The sequence below is a fragment of the Lolium perenne genome, chromosome 3 (assembly GCF_019359855.2).
Source record: "Lolium perenne isolate Kyuss_39 chromosome 3, Kyuss_2.0, whole genome shotgun sequence".
NCBI classification, from domain to species: domain Eukaryota; kingdom Viridiplantae; phylum Streptophyta; class Magnoliopsida; order Poales; family Poaceae; genus Lolium; species Lolium perenne.
In genome coordinates this window covers 352,911,255-352,930,561 of record NC_067246.2, presented here as the reverse complement: position 1 = coordinate 352,930,561, position 19,307 = coordinate 352,911,255, and the positions used below count along the sequence as shown (strand labels likewise).

At 47.7% G+C, this 19,307-nt stretch overlaps 1 protein-coding gene across 1 annotated transcript; it reads right to left on the bottom strand.

Moving 5' to 3' along the window:
• Positions 1-11,694: 11,694 nt before the first annotated feature.
• LOC139838347 (uncharacterized) lies at positions 11,695-12,252 on the bottom strand. The gene has a single exon (XM_071827756.1). The coding sequence runs from the start codon at positions 12,250-12,252 to the stop codon at positions 11,695-11,697; it is 558 nt and encodes a 185-aa protein (XP_071683857.1).
• Between the last annotated feature and the right edge of the window lie 7,055 nt (positions 12,253-19,307).

Below are 19,307 nucleotides of genomic sequence, written 5' to 3'. Positions count from 1 at the left end.
GGTGCTTTGTCCACTTCGATCTGGATCACCACCATGGCACCCAAGAAATCGAAGAAAAACCGAGACAGCAGATGGACTAGAAGAGTAGAGGCACGACAACACCACTTCAAAGAAATCAACCCGCCATAGATCCCAAAGTACCTGCCACGGATTTGGGGAGTAGGCAGGCGGAGACCTTGAAGCATGTCTAAGATGCTGAAGCTAGACTCAATGGCCTTATTGTCGGAGATCCCTGGGATATTCTTCTCTGTCGACGGCAACGCTCGCCACCAGCGCTTGACGATGAAGAAGCTCGGCCGCAGGACGCACAAGATCTGGCCAGCAAGATCTGGTGCTCTACTCCCAGACGCCACGGAGGACCAACTGCAAACCCTAGACCTAGTATATATAGAACGGCTACCAGGGCCTCGCCTCAGCCACTCCCCGACGGCATGGCCGCCGACGAGGGCCTTGGCCCAGCCCGAAACAGGAGAAAACCTACCCAACTACTGTAGCGAGGAGAGAGGGGGAAGGGGGGAAATGAGAGCGTTCAGTGTTTGTAAATTGGTTACAAACTATAATCTCACATGTACTAGTTAAAATGCCCGTGCGTTGCCACGGGAAAACAAAATATGGAGAAGATGATATATTTTTAACTTATTTTTTGGATATCTTATCCTATACATGGCATTTTTATCTTTCTTATTACTAACCCTTCGAGGACCAACATTTGTTCTTTCTATCTTTTTTACCCATTTCAACCCATCATGTCTCTTATCTAGCGATCTTCCACCAGAAAACTATGAGTTAAACCTAGCGGCATTTTCTCGAGGCAGGCGATGTGTTTTTTATTGGTCACTAAAAGCAGGACCACGTGAGTGTGCAAAACTCTTTTTTAATGATAAACAACAAATAAAAAAAATGAATACTACGTTTACATAAGGCAGGACCATCATTTATGAGAGAGAAAGTCAGCACGAACAGATCTTGAGGCCCGGGCTCTTCTCTTCTCCCTATTGGCAGCGCATGATCTTCAATAGGCAGCAACGCGACACTCTCTCTCCCATTTTTTTCTCACCGATGGCTTGACTCCTCGATCAGGCGACTCCTCAATCTCTATGGGCGAGCAGCGGAAGTGGCAGTGCCCTGAACTCGGTAAGCGGTGGAGGCCTAGGAATGGCGCGGAAGCGCTGCTCAAATCTATGCACGGGGCGGGTACTCGTTTTCCTTGTCTAAAATGCTGCCGGCGCACCCATATGTGTCATCGTGTCGTCTCCTTGGATAGATGCCCGCAGTAATCATAGCCCTAGCATCCCCTCCTTGACCATTACTGTGCATTTGTGCTGTACATAGTGGAGCGACCAGAAATTCCCCCAAAGATCTGCAAGATACGTTGCTCCTAGTCGGTCTCGAGATGACTCTGCGGCGCTCTGTGGGTGGCCTTTTCACCCCATTTCGCCATATGAACCGCTGAAGCTCCTGCAAAACCGCCACAGATGCTATATCATTGCGACATATACCAACGGAGGATGATGAGCAAGAACAACGGTGAACGCCGCGGTGGAGATTGCTCCTCAATCTGCTCCTGTTTGAATCTCCCATAGCTTCGACATGGAAAATGTTGGCTAGCGGTGGAGACTGCTCCTTAGTCTGCTTCTTCTCCAGACGCAGCAGCTGCTGCGTGCTAGGTGAACCTAGTGATGTGGTTTAGAGGTTGTCTTGCAGAGGCCGCGCCACGACACAACGCATGCACTCAAGCAGTGCTCATCTGCGGGCACATCATTGTATTCTCCGCAACGGCGGCCTACTCTGACCTAGCAACAGGGTGGCGGAGGCATGCGGCATGTGCGCTGCGTAACTGACATAGACCCCTCGCCGCATATTTGATGCAGATGTCCATACTGGCGCCGCTGCCATCTCTCGCTTCTTTGGAACCCCCCGGTCGGCCTGCGTTCATCACCGTCTATGTATTCTCTCACCTACGATGCACTGAGCCGCAGCAACATCCATGGTACATGGAGAACCACGAAGCTTCTTCCCCGTCCACCTGCAGCATCCAGCGAGAAGAAACATATATACCCATTTATTACTTTCTCTCTCTCTCTCTCCCCACAAAATGGGACCCATACCCATGTATTCAGCTCTCATTACTTCCATGGTATACAGAAAATCCACCTTCAGACGTGGATCCCACACATGTTTCTGCACCGATTACATGAGGACTTGGCGCCGGATCATATGCCGTTGGGTTCAACTCATTCGCCCCCTCTTTCAGCATGTTAGCCATCTTTGCATAACACAAATATCGACACTTTCATTGTGTAAGTGTGTCAATAATAAGAAAAACTTTCCTGATCCCAACGAATGCAAATAGAAGAAGAAAATATACTGCCTCTGTTTTTTTATACACTGACAACTATTTTTAATAAGAAAATATTATGAGTAGCATAGGTACACAAAACTACATTATAACAATTTCCTGCAATGCATACAACCGTTTGCTCTAAAACCTATCATACGCTTGCTCTAAAACCTATCATTATTCCTCATATTTTTTTCTTCCACAAGTGGCCTTTGTATTGCAACAGTTACTTTCTTGCACTACAAAACTGAAAGCACATGCATCAGTAAGTCTGGCACACTTACATACATAAAATGCTTAAAAATTAACACAAAAAGTAAACAAATAAGATGTACCCACAAAGTTATGATCAGCTCTCGCAACTATGGAGGCAACTAAAAATTGTTTTTTTCGCTGGTCAAGTTAGTATTTTGAATGTGTAGCTATGTTACTCTTACCAGTGTTTGTGTCATACAAACATCAAAGTGTTGAAGGTCAAAATGGAAAGAAAAGATCATCGAAGCTGGATGCTAGAACACTTGCCTGGTCGGATAGCTGACACCTGCCAAGGTCAAGGCCATTCCTCATGTTAAGACTCCTCCCCATCATAGAGTCCACACATAGGAATGTCCGACCATTAAAACCTGAAAAGGAAAGCAAACCATTATAATAATCGAGGAATATTTCATATATGCTTCACACAGCTTCTAGTCACATACCTTAGGCATCTATCAGGCCATGGGATAATTTAAGTCAACCATCTAGCATGGTACACAAAACACATTGAATATCTCCATCATGTCTCTGTCGTGAAACTATAAAACCATTGCCAGTAATCTAAAATCAGGAAGTGAAGAATCATAAGGTCTCAGGTACAATCAATTAGATGCTTTGATATGTGCTTTATAAAAAATAAAATTACAAGAGACATTACATAACTGAGGTGAATATATGTGTGCCATTTTTAGCGGCATAACATTTAGTTATTGATGCATCAAGATGGAAACAGTAAGCAATAAACATTTCTTGAAGTGCACGCACATCATTATGGTTGTCCATTTAAGAAATGGGAGCACGGTTCTAAAATCCCAATAACATCTAGTTAGAAAATCAGTTCACACCTTGACCTTCCAAATTAGTAGCTAGCTAGTAAATAATAATTAACTTGCAGGTTGGATCCATGCACATAAAATAATTTTAGTTTAGGTTCCCATAATCATTTAGTTAGTCCAGGTTCTTACACAGATAATACAATTATAGCGGGTTATTTTCCTTAAATAGTATGATTCTTTAACATAAATGTGTTGTAAACTTGTAATACTTTTATCAGAAATGCATCTATTCTTTCAATCCTCCTATGCAAAGGTGCAGGGCAATACAAATGCCATAAATGGTACGTCATTCTTTTGAATTCTTACCCGCGCCCAACTTGGCAGTATGGGCTACCTTAGACATCAGACATTAAAGATTAAAAGAAAAACAATGGCGTGGCCCATTTCTGCACCAGGCATGATACATATAACTATTGACACATATTAGAAGTTATTATCGCATTTAGCAGTCAATAGAAACAAACTGATTGAGATGGGATAAGTTCTGGCCTACCGAAGCTGAAAATGATGTGCAGTTTATGCTGCTAGGAGTGCCAAATCTTCTGCTTGTAGAGCAGTGTTAGCCATCAATACCGTAAGGTTATATTTTAAAACAACAATTCAACAACAAGGTTAACAAACACATACATATATATTACATAACATAGCATATTCTAAGAATTTAAATTTGAAATGGGCCTGTGAATTAGCATATATCAACTATGAACTATGAAATACTTACAACTTAGAATAGTGCTAGCCAAAGCCTATTTTACAAAAAGGTGTGTCAAACATATGCTAACTTTAGACAGCTCACTTAATTCATCCATTGTGAAATAAGGTTCACCAACATAGCATTGATTTATACTCATAATAGTTGCCAAATATGAACTGTATGGAAGAGGACAAACTATGTTACTAATTAGGAAAGCTACATGTGAAGAACACTACAAAACCACAGTAAACTGCTGGACCACACAGTTTGCATCAAAAGAAGCAGAGACATATAATAAGATTTTGGGAAACACCTTTGAAATGATCGAGTTATCATGTCTCAGTCTAAGATGGCAATGTCTTCCGCCAATTCAATTATATATTCAACTGGATTAGATTACATTTAAGTTATCGATCTTTTGCCAATTAAGTGAATTATGCAGAAAGTTACAAAACAAATAACTTTGGTATGTATATGTAAAGAAAATGTACCTTACTCATGTTCATGTCGTAGAATGGCATCCGGTAACTCATCCATAAATAACATCTTACACCCTATGCGAAAGTATCTTCCCTGGCATGTTAAGTTCCTCAGATCCTCGTGAACAACATTCCTGATAAGAGAAGGGGTTAGAATCAGTGATCAGTAAATGCAATTACATAGTTTGAGCCAGGTTTCATATGAGAGGCAACCTCTCAGGCACAATATAATCATCCCAGTCGTAGTCTATTTCATGATCAAGATCAAGGGCCCAAAGTACCATATCAAGAATGAGTCATAATGCCTGCGAGTAATCAAATAAGCTATCTTTAGAGACATAATATATTATGCTCAAAAGTTAATGCTCTCTATGAATAGTAAAGTGGCAATTATAAGATCATGTGAATTCCTACTTGCACAAAGCAAATTGGTTAGCGTTCCATATAAGATAAAGGCTACTACAAGCAGCTTCCATGATTATAAATAGGCAAGAGTTCCTCAAATCCAACCTTAGCATAACTATCGTATATGATACAATTTTACACACGCGAGTGGTGTTTAATTTTCAATCATAGTGAAAATCTATTCATGGCTCAGGCTAGCGTTTTTTGAGCGAATCTCAGTTCTTGGCCTACAAGGGTAAGAAGCAACAATATAATGAATGATTGAGGTGTGTGCAGAATCTCTCACCTAAGAACCCACCACACTCGGATATCCATAAAGTATCCACATGTCTCTTGATGTGTTCATTATGCAATAACAAAGTGGGCCATCATAGTTTTGTCAAAACGTACAATATCTAGTGGCCTATGTTAGGCATGACTAACAGACAACATCAGGCAACATTGGCATGTCAATATTCAGTGTAATAATTCTCAAAAAAATAATATTCAGTGTAATATGATGAGCATATCTTAATTTCTCCAGTATTCCAAAATTTGACTGAAAACACTCCTTATCAAGGAGATCTTTTTATACATCAGTCCATCTGCCACCATACCTTGTGAGACTTTCACATCATTTCTTTCAAGCAATATTCAGAGGTATGATAGTTATGACATAATGAAGCAAGGAGATCCACACACCCTCACTGTTTGTTTTACTGAACAGAGAATTTAGAACAACTAGTTGAATGCCCATGCGTTGCTACGGCTCATCAATTTTTTCAACTTCTCATGCATGTAAAGATAATAGACATGAAAATCCAAGAGAGAACTATCTCTTCCAAAGTCATCTCCCGAAGTGAAATGGCCAACGAATCACAGAAAACATAATACATCCATATTAAGTTTGCCATTAGAACTGGATGTACTGAGACCTTGACAAGTTCATGTGCTTTGCTACGGAGAATGTGCATCTTTGATTTTTTTTACCGATGCAATAGACTCTCTACCAATCATATCCAAACACAACCTTCATTTTTCACTTTGTTAGGCGTGTCTTCTCCATCATACACCATGGAAGAAAACAAAGTGTATCCTTACGCTCCTTTCATCCTTGCTCTACACTAACTTTGACATGTGACCATCTTCTCTCTATGATCTAGAAAAACTCACACTAAGATTATCTAAAATTACATCACTGAAAATGTGTATCCTTTTCTATCAGTGGAAACAAGCTTGCCCGGAAAAAAAACCGTACATGTAAGCATAGTAATATATTTGTGCATGACTGGGTCAAAACAATTACCTCCTAAGTGTTATAACACAACAATGCATTTGTTTGGGCTGCCTTCCTTCATGGACGAAAAATCCCTTCAGTGCATACCAATTTCGTTGATGATCGGGGCATAGGATCCACCAGCAGCCTCGGCAATGTCATTGATAACTTGCTTACAGTCACTCGCTATCTGAACTTTGCCAATGAAAATATCAACCACAAGTGCATGGTCCTCCCTAAACGCTAAGGCTTCAAGTGTTGGAGGGTCTGTAACTGCAGGGAAGACAATCGTTGATGACCCCATATAATGACCTTTATTTCTGACGATCACATCAACTGTTCCAATATTCCTCGAAAATAATCACCTATACTAAAAATATAACTATAAGCATAAATAACTACAAAAACTGAGACATACAACTTTGGAGTGGGTATCAACATCAAGTTTGACTAACGCATTTTGTGTAACAATAGTTAGCTCTCTGTAAAAGTGGTAAGACATAATGAAATTATTAAAAAAATATGAAATACTTACAAAATAGATAATGAAGATAATTATTAAATCAACGTTCTTCAAAACTCTTCTCACAAAAATATTTCTTTCGAACAATTGCTTGGATACTACGACATTTGCTGTTAAAATCCGACAAAGGTTCAACCATTCAGATAATTCCTAGGAGTTATTTTAGTGCAGCCGAACAAAACCTGGAGTACATATGTAGCAGTAGGGTGGACCACCGATCTTTTCACTCAAGCTGCAATAGGGCCATGTGTCAGCACAATGTTAGTGTGTGAATTATGTAGGTTTACCATAACATAATTCTTGCATAAGTCTCCATGACTTAAAATGATAGTTCTGACTTCTAGTAATCTGAACTAATCACGGCAGAGGCCTAAATTTACAAACTTTACATTTGCACAAAGAAGAAGAATTCAAATAACTTGTGACCATCTAATCACAGCAGAGGCCTCCATTTAGATGGTCTAGGATGCACTTTATAAACTTTTTGTGTGGCAAAGAACGGACCTAATGGAACCTGACCATGATCATACAATATAAACTTGTTTCTAAGGAAAAAAAAGTCAAACTAAGTTCTAACACAAGTGCGCCATAGCCCGTATACAGAGTCAATCTGTTTTACTTACCAACATCCTAAATGTACGAATGGAACAAATATTCAGTTGATTGAACACCAAAATAGGAGAATGTTGTTTTGATAAAAAAATCAGTTATGCTCCCCATTGTTGCTTAGCAGAAATACATGTATAGATACCACATAAAGAATAACAGCCATCTACATGCTGAATTCTGTACGGTTACTTCAAGGACCTGAATTCTCCAGAGCACATGGCAACATTCAAGTCAACTTCGGAAATAGCATACTCCTACTTGTCTTCTGCATTGGACGTCCGCGTTCAGAGCTTGCTAGCGTGGGGCACTGAACATGGAGCGCGACTGGATGTGGGCTCTGAGAGGGGAGAGGGGGACGGAGGGAGGGAGGTGGGCTCACTGTCGACGGCGAGGCGGAGACACGCAGTGGAGCCTGACCTATCGGCACCGGTCGGAGGTGGTCCGCCGTGACCGCGGGGTGTGCAGGATAGCCGGTTCTGCAGTAGAGGCAGCGCACGCCGTAATGCACCGAAGACGACGCCGTCTTGTCTCCATCCTCGTCGTCGTTGCCGATCGTAGGGGTGAGCGCCGGGAGCTATGCAATGGCAGGCCGCGAAGAACGGCACGCCATGAGGAGGAAAATAGCGGAGGCCATGCCATGGCAGCGGGGTTCGTGCTAGGCGGCGGCAGACGATGGCGCAGGTTGTATCGCAAGATTCAATCCAGGGCCTGTCCGGGACGGATGTATTGTGATGGGTCTGGCCCGGTTGCACGCGTGCGGGATGGAAGAAGCGGTCGGAGGCATCGCTCGACATAGCGACGATGGATGATGGTCGACAAATTGACGACGGAACACTCCCATCCTTTTTAAGTAAGTAGAGATAGAGATTTTGGTACATTAATTTCTTCTTTCCAAGTTTGTAGCTAAAATATTCGGCAACGTTAATTCCTTCTTTCCAAATTTGCAGCGATTGGAATCGAGGTAATAAAAACAAAAATAAAGGTTGATTGAAAAGGTAAGATAGCTTTCCTTTTAATGATTGTTTACTGTGAGGAAGGTTATATGAGGAGAACTTACGGTGGATTTGACAGATATGTTAAGTTGAGACTGTGAGATTAGATTGAATGGTCCAGATGCTTCCAATGACGATCACCAAAGTGCGTTGAGTATCAAACAACCAACTCCCATTTAATAGTAAAGATACTTGTGAAGGGTGGAAGCTTTCTTAAGGTAGCTGTCAAGTCAGTTCAAGAGGTCTGTTGTCAAATTTGTATATAAATACTTTGCTTGCAGGCTGATTCCTCTCTAAATCTTGGCAGTACTCAGTGGGACCTAGCTGAAAAGTGTGACACATCGAAGCTATGCTGCCAGCGTAAACCTGTGAATTGGTGCGGCTGCTGCTTTTTTACTTGTGTGAGCAATTGCCAGAATAATAATGGTACTACAAAAGTGCGAATTTTACACACGTACACATCATTTAGTGTTACAATGTTCAGCAGAAGAATATCTATGAAATTATGTTGAACATGGGGCACACACATACATGACAAATCCCATCAGTAACGTGGAAAAATATAACCAGATATCTATCAGTTCCCAAATTTCACTGACATCCACGGTGGTACAGAACATGCATGCAATCACCGCTAAACGGGGGGAACTCCCCCACCGCTTGCTATTTCATAACTCGAAAGGGTTACGCAGCGGGTCTATATGTACACATCAGGGGTGTTAGAGATATATTAGGTAGTATTAGATGTCACGGGATTTGTATAGGATTTGTCATTCATCTCCTGCCTTATCTTTAGGAGAGCTTCTTAGCCTCCAAGTCTTGTACCCTATATATACTCGCCATGAGGCGCAATACAACATCCAACATATTCCGCATATCCCTCTATCCTTCAACATGGTATCAGAGCGGCGCCGATCCTAACCTAGCCGCCGCCCAACCTTCCGCACCGCGCCGCCCCCGGAGAGGTCGATCTCCATGATCTACTCCGGGGGCCGTGCAACCCGTATGAGGGTTCGTCCGCCGATCCGTTGATCCGCTGCCCTCGAGTCCTTTTTTTTCCAATCGTAGATTGGTTTTTTCTCTGAATTTTTGACCGATCATAGATTGATTTTTGCGTCGCCCGCCGCCGACTATCAAGTGACCTGCGATTTGCTTCGACTTGTTCCGCTCGAAAAAGACTCCACAATCATGCTAGCTGTCCTCGTCGTGTCGGCCGCGCCCCATCTACATCATGCGCGCATGCGCAATGTGCATACGTGATCTCTTGTGCTTCATGCATAGGACATGTCTTGGACGCGGCCGATCTTCACCAGCAAAATAGCACCGGCGATTGTGCTCTTTTCCAAGCGTACGTGCATCGTCTCATCACGCGCCTCTACTCCAACCTCGGCGTCGACTCTGCACCGGCTCTCCTTCACCATCCGCCCTACGTCGGTCACCGCGGTCGACTCGCTGGCTGGCTGTAGCGTCTACCTTGGTAGGCTGCCGCGGCCGGCTCGCCCGCGTCGTCTCCGCCTCGGCCGGTCCGGCCCAGGAGCTGGTTTGACCGGGACGGTGGCCGGCTTGTCCGGTCCAGCAACCGGTCTCACCGGGCGGCCGACCGGGCAGGTGACCGGAGCCCCCCAGACGACCGGGACTGTGGCCGGCCGGTCCGGTCCATCAGCCGGTCTGACCGCGCGGCCGACCGGGCGGATGAGCGCAGCCCCCTGGACGACCGGGACTGTGACCGGCTGGTCCGGTCTAGCAGCCGGCCGCCCTCGCCTGCATGGTCTCCATCGCCGGTTCGTCTTCTCCGTCATCGCCTAGGACATCAACGACAACATCGCCAACGACTCCGATCTGCGGCGTGTAGTCTACGCCATGGCACGTGTAGTGCCGCCGTCGGTCTGATCAACCGATCCCGCACACGTCTCCGCCAAGCACGTCCCCGAGCATGCGCATACCACCGATTGAGCATCGGGTTGCCGCTGCGTCACCCCTTCGGGTCGCAGCGCCGCCTTTTTGGTCCACGCTGCTAGCCAACGATGCGCCTTATGAGGCGCGTACGTCGCTGGTGGCGTCCCACCGCTGCACCGACTCGCGCCCTGCAGCTACGCCGGCCCCTCAGGCCTTGGCGTCGCCGCACGCGGTCGCCTTCGCCGTCCCCCGCGCGTCGATGTCCGAGGCCACCACAGTGCCACCCCTTCGGCGCGGGTCGCCTCCATCCGCGCATGGTCTTCGTCACGCAGCTGGGTCTTCCTCGCCTACTTCGTGTACAACCGCAACGCCCATCTAGGCGTCCAGCATGACTACCCCTGGTTACCGCTGGATTAGCCGCCTTCTACGTCTCCAACCGTCTCGACTTCGTCGCCCGTGCCATCGCCTCGTCCCCGTCTACACCACCTGCTACTCTACTCTGAGAACCGCGGGCAGCGTCGGCATCTCTGTCGATCTGCGACCGCGACGCTTCCGGAGGCCTCCTCTGCTAGTCCCTCTGACACGGCGATAAGTTCATGATGGTCTCTGCCCCTCGCATGCCCGGTACTGGCAACACCGGAAGTGCCTTCGTCCCCGACACGTTCCCGAGTCTGGCAAACTCGCGCCGGACATCTCGTCTTCATCGGCTTCGACAACGTCTTCTTCGGCATCGCCTCTACGACTGCCTCGACCGCGTCAACAACTTCTTCTATGTGTACTCGGTTCTGGCAAAACCGAAGTATGCCTTCGTCCCTGACGTGCGCCTGGTTCTGGCAAAACTAGGGCCGCACCTCGTCCTCGACGGCTCGGACTGCATCGACTTCGGCATCGACAACCTCCACGACTGCCTCGACGCGTCTCCGTCACTCTCCTCGCGCACTACGCGCTTGCGGCTACATCGACACCGGCACCCGCCCACGACATCGACCACGGCAATCCCTCGCGCGGCTCCCTCGACCAAGGTTGCAGCACCCACGCTCTCGGCTAACTCGACATCGGCACAAAGGGCTACCACCTCGCCTGCGCCTCACCAGCTTCTTCTCCAGTCTGACCGTCCGCGATGCTACTCTTGTTCACGTCGCTACCGCTACGACTGCGGGGGGTGTTAGAGATATATTAGGTAGTATTAGATGTCACGAGATTTGTATAGGATTTGTTATTCATCTCCTGCCTTATCTCTAGGAGAGCTTCTTAGCCTCCAACTCTTGTACCCTATATATACTCGCCCATGAGGCGCAATACAACATCCAACATATTCCGCATATCCCTCTATCCTTCAACAAGGGGAAAACATGAGGGGAAGGGGGGGGGGGGGGGGAGGGGGGAGGGAGTGTGGAGCACCAAAAACATCAACGGATACAAGAGAGTAAAAATGACTGGAGTAGGTCAAAAGGTGCCCTCTCATCCAGCCGATAGCGCCACCTCCAAAGGGCGAGGTCGTCGCCCACTCTCCTAAGCACCATTGTTGAAGAAGCAGGTCTAACGTTGAAAACTAGACCATTCCGAGCCTTCCAAAGGCCCCACAGAATAGCAGCAACGCCAGCATGCCAAATCGCAGCAGGGACGGCAAGAGGGGCTGGAAGCTCCCAAATGGAGAAGGAGCCCGTGGGAATTGGCACACACAAGAAGCCCCAAGTATCTCTCGCAAGGCGGCAGTCGAAGAAGAGGTGCCTGCAAGTATCCACCTCCGGGAAATCCGCGCATACATCCGTGGGTGCGTAGCTTTTGTAGAAGAGGTTGGCGCGGGTGCTCAGCCGGTAGTTGTCAGTGAGGTAGGCAAAGATCTTCAGCTTTGATGGGAGGCGCAAGGCCCACGACCGGCAGGCGGAGACATCGCGGGGGTGAACAGGTGAGAGAAGTCGATATGCCTCTCGGGAGCTGAAGCGTGGAGCAGCGGGAGAGGCCATGCGCCGAAGGTCCTGGCCATCCCGGAGGCGGGTGCTTTGGAGCAGGTGGAGGACAAAGTGCAACTCGTCCTATGCCGCCGCTGAGAGGCAAGGCTATAAGTCGATGCCGAGGGTGGCCACCGTCGCCTGGGGCCGAGTGCAGTGGGAGAAGAACGCGGCGAACCGCTCCGCCAGCGGTTAGCCCAGCAGCCATCTGTCGTGCCAGAAGGAGGTGGCGCTACCGGACACCACCGTCACCTTGGTGATAGCCTGGTAGAGAGGGAGGCAGTCCGCGATGATCCTCTCAAGGAAAGAGGGGGATGAGGAGGACTCCCCGAGGTCACGACCCGTGTTCGAAAAAAACCCAGTTCTTCCAGGGCAGGGGGTTAGTTTGGTGTAGTTTATGGACAAAATTAAGCATCAAGCACCTGTTCTCCCGGTGAATATCCTTGATGCCGAAGCCGTCCTCATGCTTAGACAACCAAACTTTATCCCAAACAATTAGACAATGAGCACCAGAACAAGAGTCCTTCCCGGCCCAGAAGAAAGCCCGACGCCTCTTATCCAAACTCTCAAGCACACCTTGTGGAAGCAGATACGAGCACATGTAGTAGGTAGAAATATTATTCAGAACTGCATTGCACAAGACAAGCCTACCCCCCCAGGATAAAAATTGTGCGCGCCAACCGGAGAGATGACGGTCGAAGGAGAGAACAAGTGGAGCAAAAGCCGAGGCGGGCAGTTTTGTAGGAGAGAGAGGCGGACCAAGATGAGGTTGGGGGAAGGAGAAGATAGGGCAACCTAGCCCCGTTGCCATGGAGCTTGCAGAGTCAGGGGCAACATGCATGGGGATGAAGCAAGACTTAGCTAGGGAAGTTGATGGCCAGGCCAGTAGCATCCGCGAAGTCGTTCATAACCTTCTTTAGGTAGGCAGCTGCCCCATGGTCGGCCCTGCATAGGATGTTGGTGTCGTCGGCGTACTGGAGGATAGGAAATGGGGAGCAATGGTCCACAGGGTGCACCAGGGAGCCCTCGGTCCAAGCATCCCTAATGAGACGCTGAAGAACGTCTGCAACAATGATGAATAAGTATGGGGAGACCGTCAAAATAGGTTGTGGCGGGAGGGAGTGACCGTCGAAAGGCTCAAGAGGTTAGGGTCCCAGGTAGAGACAAGTCCCCTTGAGGCACCCACGGCATCAACCGACTCGAAAGCCCGAACAAAGGGGGGGGGGGGGAGAGAAAAGTAGAGGCTTTAGAAATGGAAAGAAGCCCAAGTTTCGATTCTTTTAGCCCAAGGAGGCTAGGTTTGATGAGCGAAAGGTTGGTCCGGACGAGGTCACACTTGATAGAATCTCCAAGCCCACGTGTGTTCCAAGATCCCACGGTGAAACAAAGTTTGCCATTCATTGATGAAAACATGAAACACCCAGGAAGATAACAAAAAAAACTCGCTGTCCCTAAGAGAGGGCTTAAGGCCCAGTCAGAGTAGGGGATAGGGAAAAGGATAACTGAAAAAAATACAAAGTTCCAAAGGCAGGCCCATGTGGCGGGAGGAACTTTGACATCGGATGACGGTCGTCTTCCAGAAACAGACTAGGGGAGCAAAAACCCCAAAGCAACATCCAACGCCGACGGGTGATGGAGGAGGCCGTCTGTGGCACCCATGCGCCACTGGGGCATCATGTAGACGACGGCGGCACCGTCACTGCATCCTTGATGCAATCAGGATCGACTCCACATGCTGCAACAAGATCCTCCAGACATGTCAAGGGGATTGGCCCAGGGTTAGAGCAAGCGCAAAATTCGGCCACCTCCGCAGCCGAGCGAAGCCGTGGCGAGCTGCCAGAGGTCGAAGCGGGAGGCCTTCATGGCTTTGTCCTTGGTGATCCTTGGCCGCGAGACGGAGGCTGCAGCGAGCCTTGAACGCGGAGTCCGGGCGCGCTTGCGTCAGACCCATTGCTTGCGCACCCAGTCCTCGTGTTCTTCTCCAAAACCCGCCAGAGGAAGAGGAGGGACGACGCCAGAGCCATGATCGCCGATGGAAGCTTGATGTCTACACACGCTTCTATTCTTGTAGACAGTGTTGGTCCTCCAAGTGCAGATGTTTGTAGAATAGCAACAAGTTTCCCTTAAGTGAATCACCCAAGGATTATCGAACTCAGGGAGGTAGAGGTCAAAGATATCCCTCTCAAACAACCCTGCAATTACGATACAAGAAGTCTCTTGTGTCCCCAACACACCCAATACACTTGTCAGGTGTATAGGTGCACTAGTTCGTCGAAGAGATAGTGAACTACAAGTAATACAGATGATTATAAGTGGTAATTGCAATCTGAAATAAAAATGGCAGCAAGCAAACATGTAGCAGAACTGGTTGTAAATGGTGTTTTAATGCTTAGAAACACGGCCTAGGGATCTTACTTTCACTAGTGGACACTCTCAACAATGACATCATAATTGAATACATAAATATCATCTCTTCACTATGCTACTCTGAACTACTCTCCGGTTGGATAACGAACACCAACTCACCACGTAGGGCTGGAAAAGCACTCCTTAAAGTTCGCGTTCCCAACCTAGGGACACCCCACTCTGTCACTTTGAGCATCCAAAGATAGTACTAACAAACACCACAATTTCATAGAGACATCCGACTCAAATTATAACTCATGATAAGTATTTATGTAAACTTTAGCCTAAGAGACACACATGGTGCGCACACTGTCGCCTTCACGCCGTGGGACAATGTGTCTCCGGAGATCAAAATAAATAAAACCACTTGAGTAGCATAATAGATGAAGAGTAAATCTACTTATTCAACTAGATTACAAAGCTCATGATCACATAAAGATCACACCATGGGAGGGAGAGATAAACCACATAGCTACCGGTAAAGCCCTCAGCCTCGGGGGAGAACTACTCCCTCCAAATCATGGGAGTCAGCAACAACGATGAAGATGGCAGTGGAGTCGATGGAGATGGCTCCGGGGGCAATTCCCCGTCCCGGTAGGGTGCCGGAATAGAGATTTGTATCTCTCGAAACTTATCTTCGATGGCGGCGGAGCTACGGAACATTTCGTGGATGTAGGCTGATTTATTTAGGGGTTTCGCGTCGAAGGCAATATATAGGCGGAAGGGAGATGTCGGTGGGCGCCCGAGGGGCCCACACCATAGCCAGGCGTGGCCAGAGGTGGGCCCGCACCATGGAATGGTGTGGCCACCTCAGTGCCCTCCCCCGTCTCTGCTTTGGACTCCGTCTTCGTGTCGGAAAAATAGGAGGTTTGGCTTTTGTTTCGTCCAATTCCGAGAATATTTCCTGTACTACTTTTCTTAAATACAAAAACTTCACAAAACATGAACTAGCACTGTGCATCTTGTTAATAGGTTAGTTCGAGAAAATGCATAAAAATGCCACGAAGTGTAAACAAAACATATAGCAATTGGTGTAAAACAAGCATCGAGCATCAAAAATTATAGATGTGTTTGCAACGTGTCACAACTTCGTGGTCATCCTCATCGCAAGGCTCGCCCACAGGGGAGGGAGTCGGGGTCAAGGGCGGCCCCTGCAGCATATTGTACCACTGCCATAGGAGAGAGGCACACTTAGGAGGCGAGACATTTATCATAAGAATGGGAGAGGAAGAAGGGGAAGCGAAGGGAGCGGTCACCTGAGAAGCATCGAGCTTGGTCTCAGGGAACTGGGTGGCCAGCCGACGCAACAGGATGCTATCCCACAGGACAACATGGGAGGTGGTGGCTGGGCCGGGAAGACGGGCGCCGGAGTCCACGGGAAGGCCACCCACGTCGTCGACGGCCGCGGCACAAGGAAGGCTCGCCTGGCACCGAGCCATGATGTGTGGCCCCAAAGGTTGAGGACGGAGGAGGACATGCGCATCATCGGTGGCGCAGGTGGAGCATCCCCGGGAACCGAATCATCATTGATGTCGTCCATCCTCGATGGATGGTGTCCAATGGTGGGGGAGCGTGGAGACCCACACCCAGGGTCATCAAAGTGGAAGCATGGTGGGGAGGAACCTTCATCCTCGCCAGACTAAGTGCGAACCACATGCAGGCGCACCTCCGTCGAGTAGTTCGCGTACGCGTCTTGTAGGAGCGAGACCAGAGGAACTTTTGCAACTTCACCGAGCTTGAGCACCAGGCGCAGCGCTGAGTAGTCGAGGCTGCTCAGGAAGAGGGGGTCTATGCAGCATATGCTCCCAATAGAGGTGGACGCTGCACGGACCACACCCTCCTCCCAGCTCTCGATCAGGAAGCCTCTCGTGGACAGGGAGCAGAAACGTGAGGACCTCCATGCCACCCTGTTGCAGCCATCCATGGGCTTCCCCAACTTGATGGAGTGACCTTCGAAGGAGAAGGGGAAGCAGGACATGGTGTCCTTGAGCGCCTTCGGTGAGGCGAATATGACATGAAGCGCCCCATATTCGCTCGCCGCCAGGCCGACCTACGGATTCCCACTGCGCTCCTCAAGCGCCCAGTGGATGAGGAAACCGGGCGAGTCAGCCGCGGGCTCGAACAACATGTAGGCGAATCATCATCCGTCGTGGGCGTCGGGTGTAGGGGAAGGTACACTTTGGCGACGCCACGGCCCGCCCGAGCTAGGGCTGCACCGCGTAGCCCAGACAGGGCCTGGCGGGGCAGGGGCTCAAAAGTCCGCGGCCCACGATGACGACCAGGCCGCGCACTTGTCGGAGTGGAGGCAGGGGAGGGAGCCGGAGGAGCCCCATGCGGGTAGAGGTGGGTAGGCGCGTCAGGAAACCACGTCAGAGCCCAGCTGTTCCCACGAAGGGCGTCGCTGCAAGGGGAGCCTGATCAGGGGAGGGCGGCGTCACAGGCTGCTGAACCAAATGATGCAACCTGGGAGAAGGGAGAGATGGGGGTTTAGCTAGGGAGGGGAGATCTGGGGCCGGGCGGGTGTAATCAAGGATGGTAACTCACATCCTCGATGCCGGTGACCAACCCGATCGCAGGCGGCACACCTCAGCAGATCTCTGCAGTCTCCGACGCAGTGCTTGACGTAGAGGCACCGGAAGCAGAGGCGGCGCCCTTGAATTGGTGAGAAAAAGAGGCGCTTCGGCAATGGTGGGTGGCGGTGGGGAGGTGGGGAGGACATAAGCACTCCCTTATAGGAGAGCGGAAAGGAGGCGGCTGATGTCTACGCACGCTTCTATTCTTATAGACAGTGTTGGGCCTCCAAGTGCAGAGGTTTGTAGAACAATAAGTTTCCCTTAAGTGAATCAACCAAGGTTTATCGAACTTAGGGAGGTAGATGTCAAAGATATCCCTCTCAACCAACCCTGCAATTACGATACAAGAAGTCTCTTGTGTCCCCAACACACCCAATACACTTGTCAAGTGTATAGGTGCACTAGTTCGGCGAAGAGATAGTGAAATACAAGTAATATGGATGATTGTAAGTAGTAATTGCAATCTGAAAAAAAAATGGCAGCAAGCAAACATGTAGCATAACTGGTTGTAAATGGTGTTTCAATGCTTGGAAACAAGGCCTAGGGATCATATTTTCACTAGTGGACACTCTCAACAATGATGCCATAATTGAATACATAGATATTATCACTTCACTATGCTAATCTGAACCACTCTCCGGTTTGATAATAAACACAAATTCACTGTAAAGGGCTGCATAAGCATTCCTTAAAGTTTGCATTCCCAATCTATGGACACCTCACTTTGAGCATACAAAGATGGTGCTAACTAGACACCACAATTCATAATTATTTCTGTAAATTAAGCTTAAGAAACAAACACGGTGTGCACACTGTCACCTTCACACCGCTGCACAAGATGTCCCCGGAGATCACATAATAAAACCACTTGAGTAGCACAATAGTTCAACATCTTTCAACTAGATTACAAAGCTCATGATCACATAATGATCATACATGGAGAGATAGATAGACCACGTAGCTACTGGTAAAGCCCTCAGGCTCGGGGGAGAACTACCCACTCCTCATCGTGGGAGTCAGCAACGGTGATGAAGATGGTGGTGGAGTCGATGGAGATGGCTCCAGGGGAAATTCCCCGTCCTGACAGGGTGCTGGAACAGAGACGTCTATCCTCCGAAACTTGTCTGCGACGACATCGGAGCTACGGAACTTTTCTGGATGGAGGCTGGATTGATTTATGGTTTTCGCATCTGGAGGCATTTATAGGCGGGAGGGCGAGGTCGGTGGAGGCCAAGGGGCCCACACCACCCCTATGTGCGGGCCAGGGCTAGGCCGCGCCTAGGGCTGGTCTGGCCGCCCTGCTGCCAATTTCTTCGACCCCCCTCTGGACTCTATCTTTTTTACGGAAAAAATATTGACTTCAACTTTTGTTTCGTCCAATTCCGAGAATATTAGATGTACAACTTTTCTGAAATACAAAGCAACAGAAAACATAGAACTGGCACTATGGCATCTTGTTAATAGGTTAGTGCTAGAAAATTTATAAAAGTGCAACAAAGCATGAGCAAAACATATATAAATTAGTGTAAAACAAGCATGAAGCATCAAAAAATATAGATACATTTGAGACGTATCAAGCATCCCCAAGCTTAAATCCTGCTCGTACTCGAGTAGGTAAGTGATAACAAAATATTTTTTGAGGTGATATGAAGCCAACACAATCTTGATCAAGTCATTGTAAAGCATTGTAAGATGGGATCAAAGTACTCTAAACATAGGCATGATAGATATAATTCTAACAATAGAACTTAGCAACTATGTTATAACATGAAGAGTAACTCAAACAAAGGATCATGTATAATTGTGCATATATTGAAAGCAACTGTTTGGTTACGAGCATAGAGAAAACATAGCAAAGTGGTACTCAACATGTCCTTTATGAAGTAACAAAACATAAATGTTAGGACACCTTCAAAGTTAAGAGGGTGACTAGATACAAGTAATTTAAGAACAAGCAATAGTCATAATAATGAATCAATCAATAATAATTTCGGGACTATGCACATTATACTAAGAATGACAACTATGCTCTCTTAATTGGTGCATAAAGCAAGAAGATGGAGACTCAACATAAAAGTAAAAGAAAGGTCC

What these genes read in the sequence shown, in the direction of transcription:
- LOC139838347 (XM_071827756.1), bottom strand. Translation starts at nt 12,252, where the DNA reads ATGGCCTCTCCCGCTGCTCCACGCTTCAGCTCCCGAGAGGCATATCGA.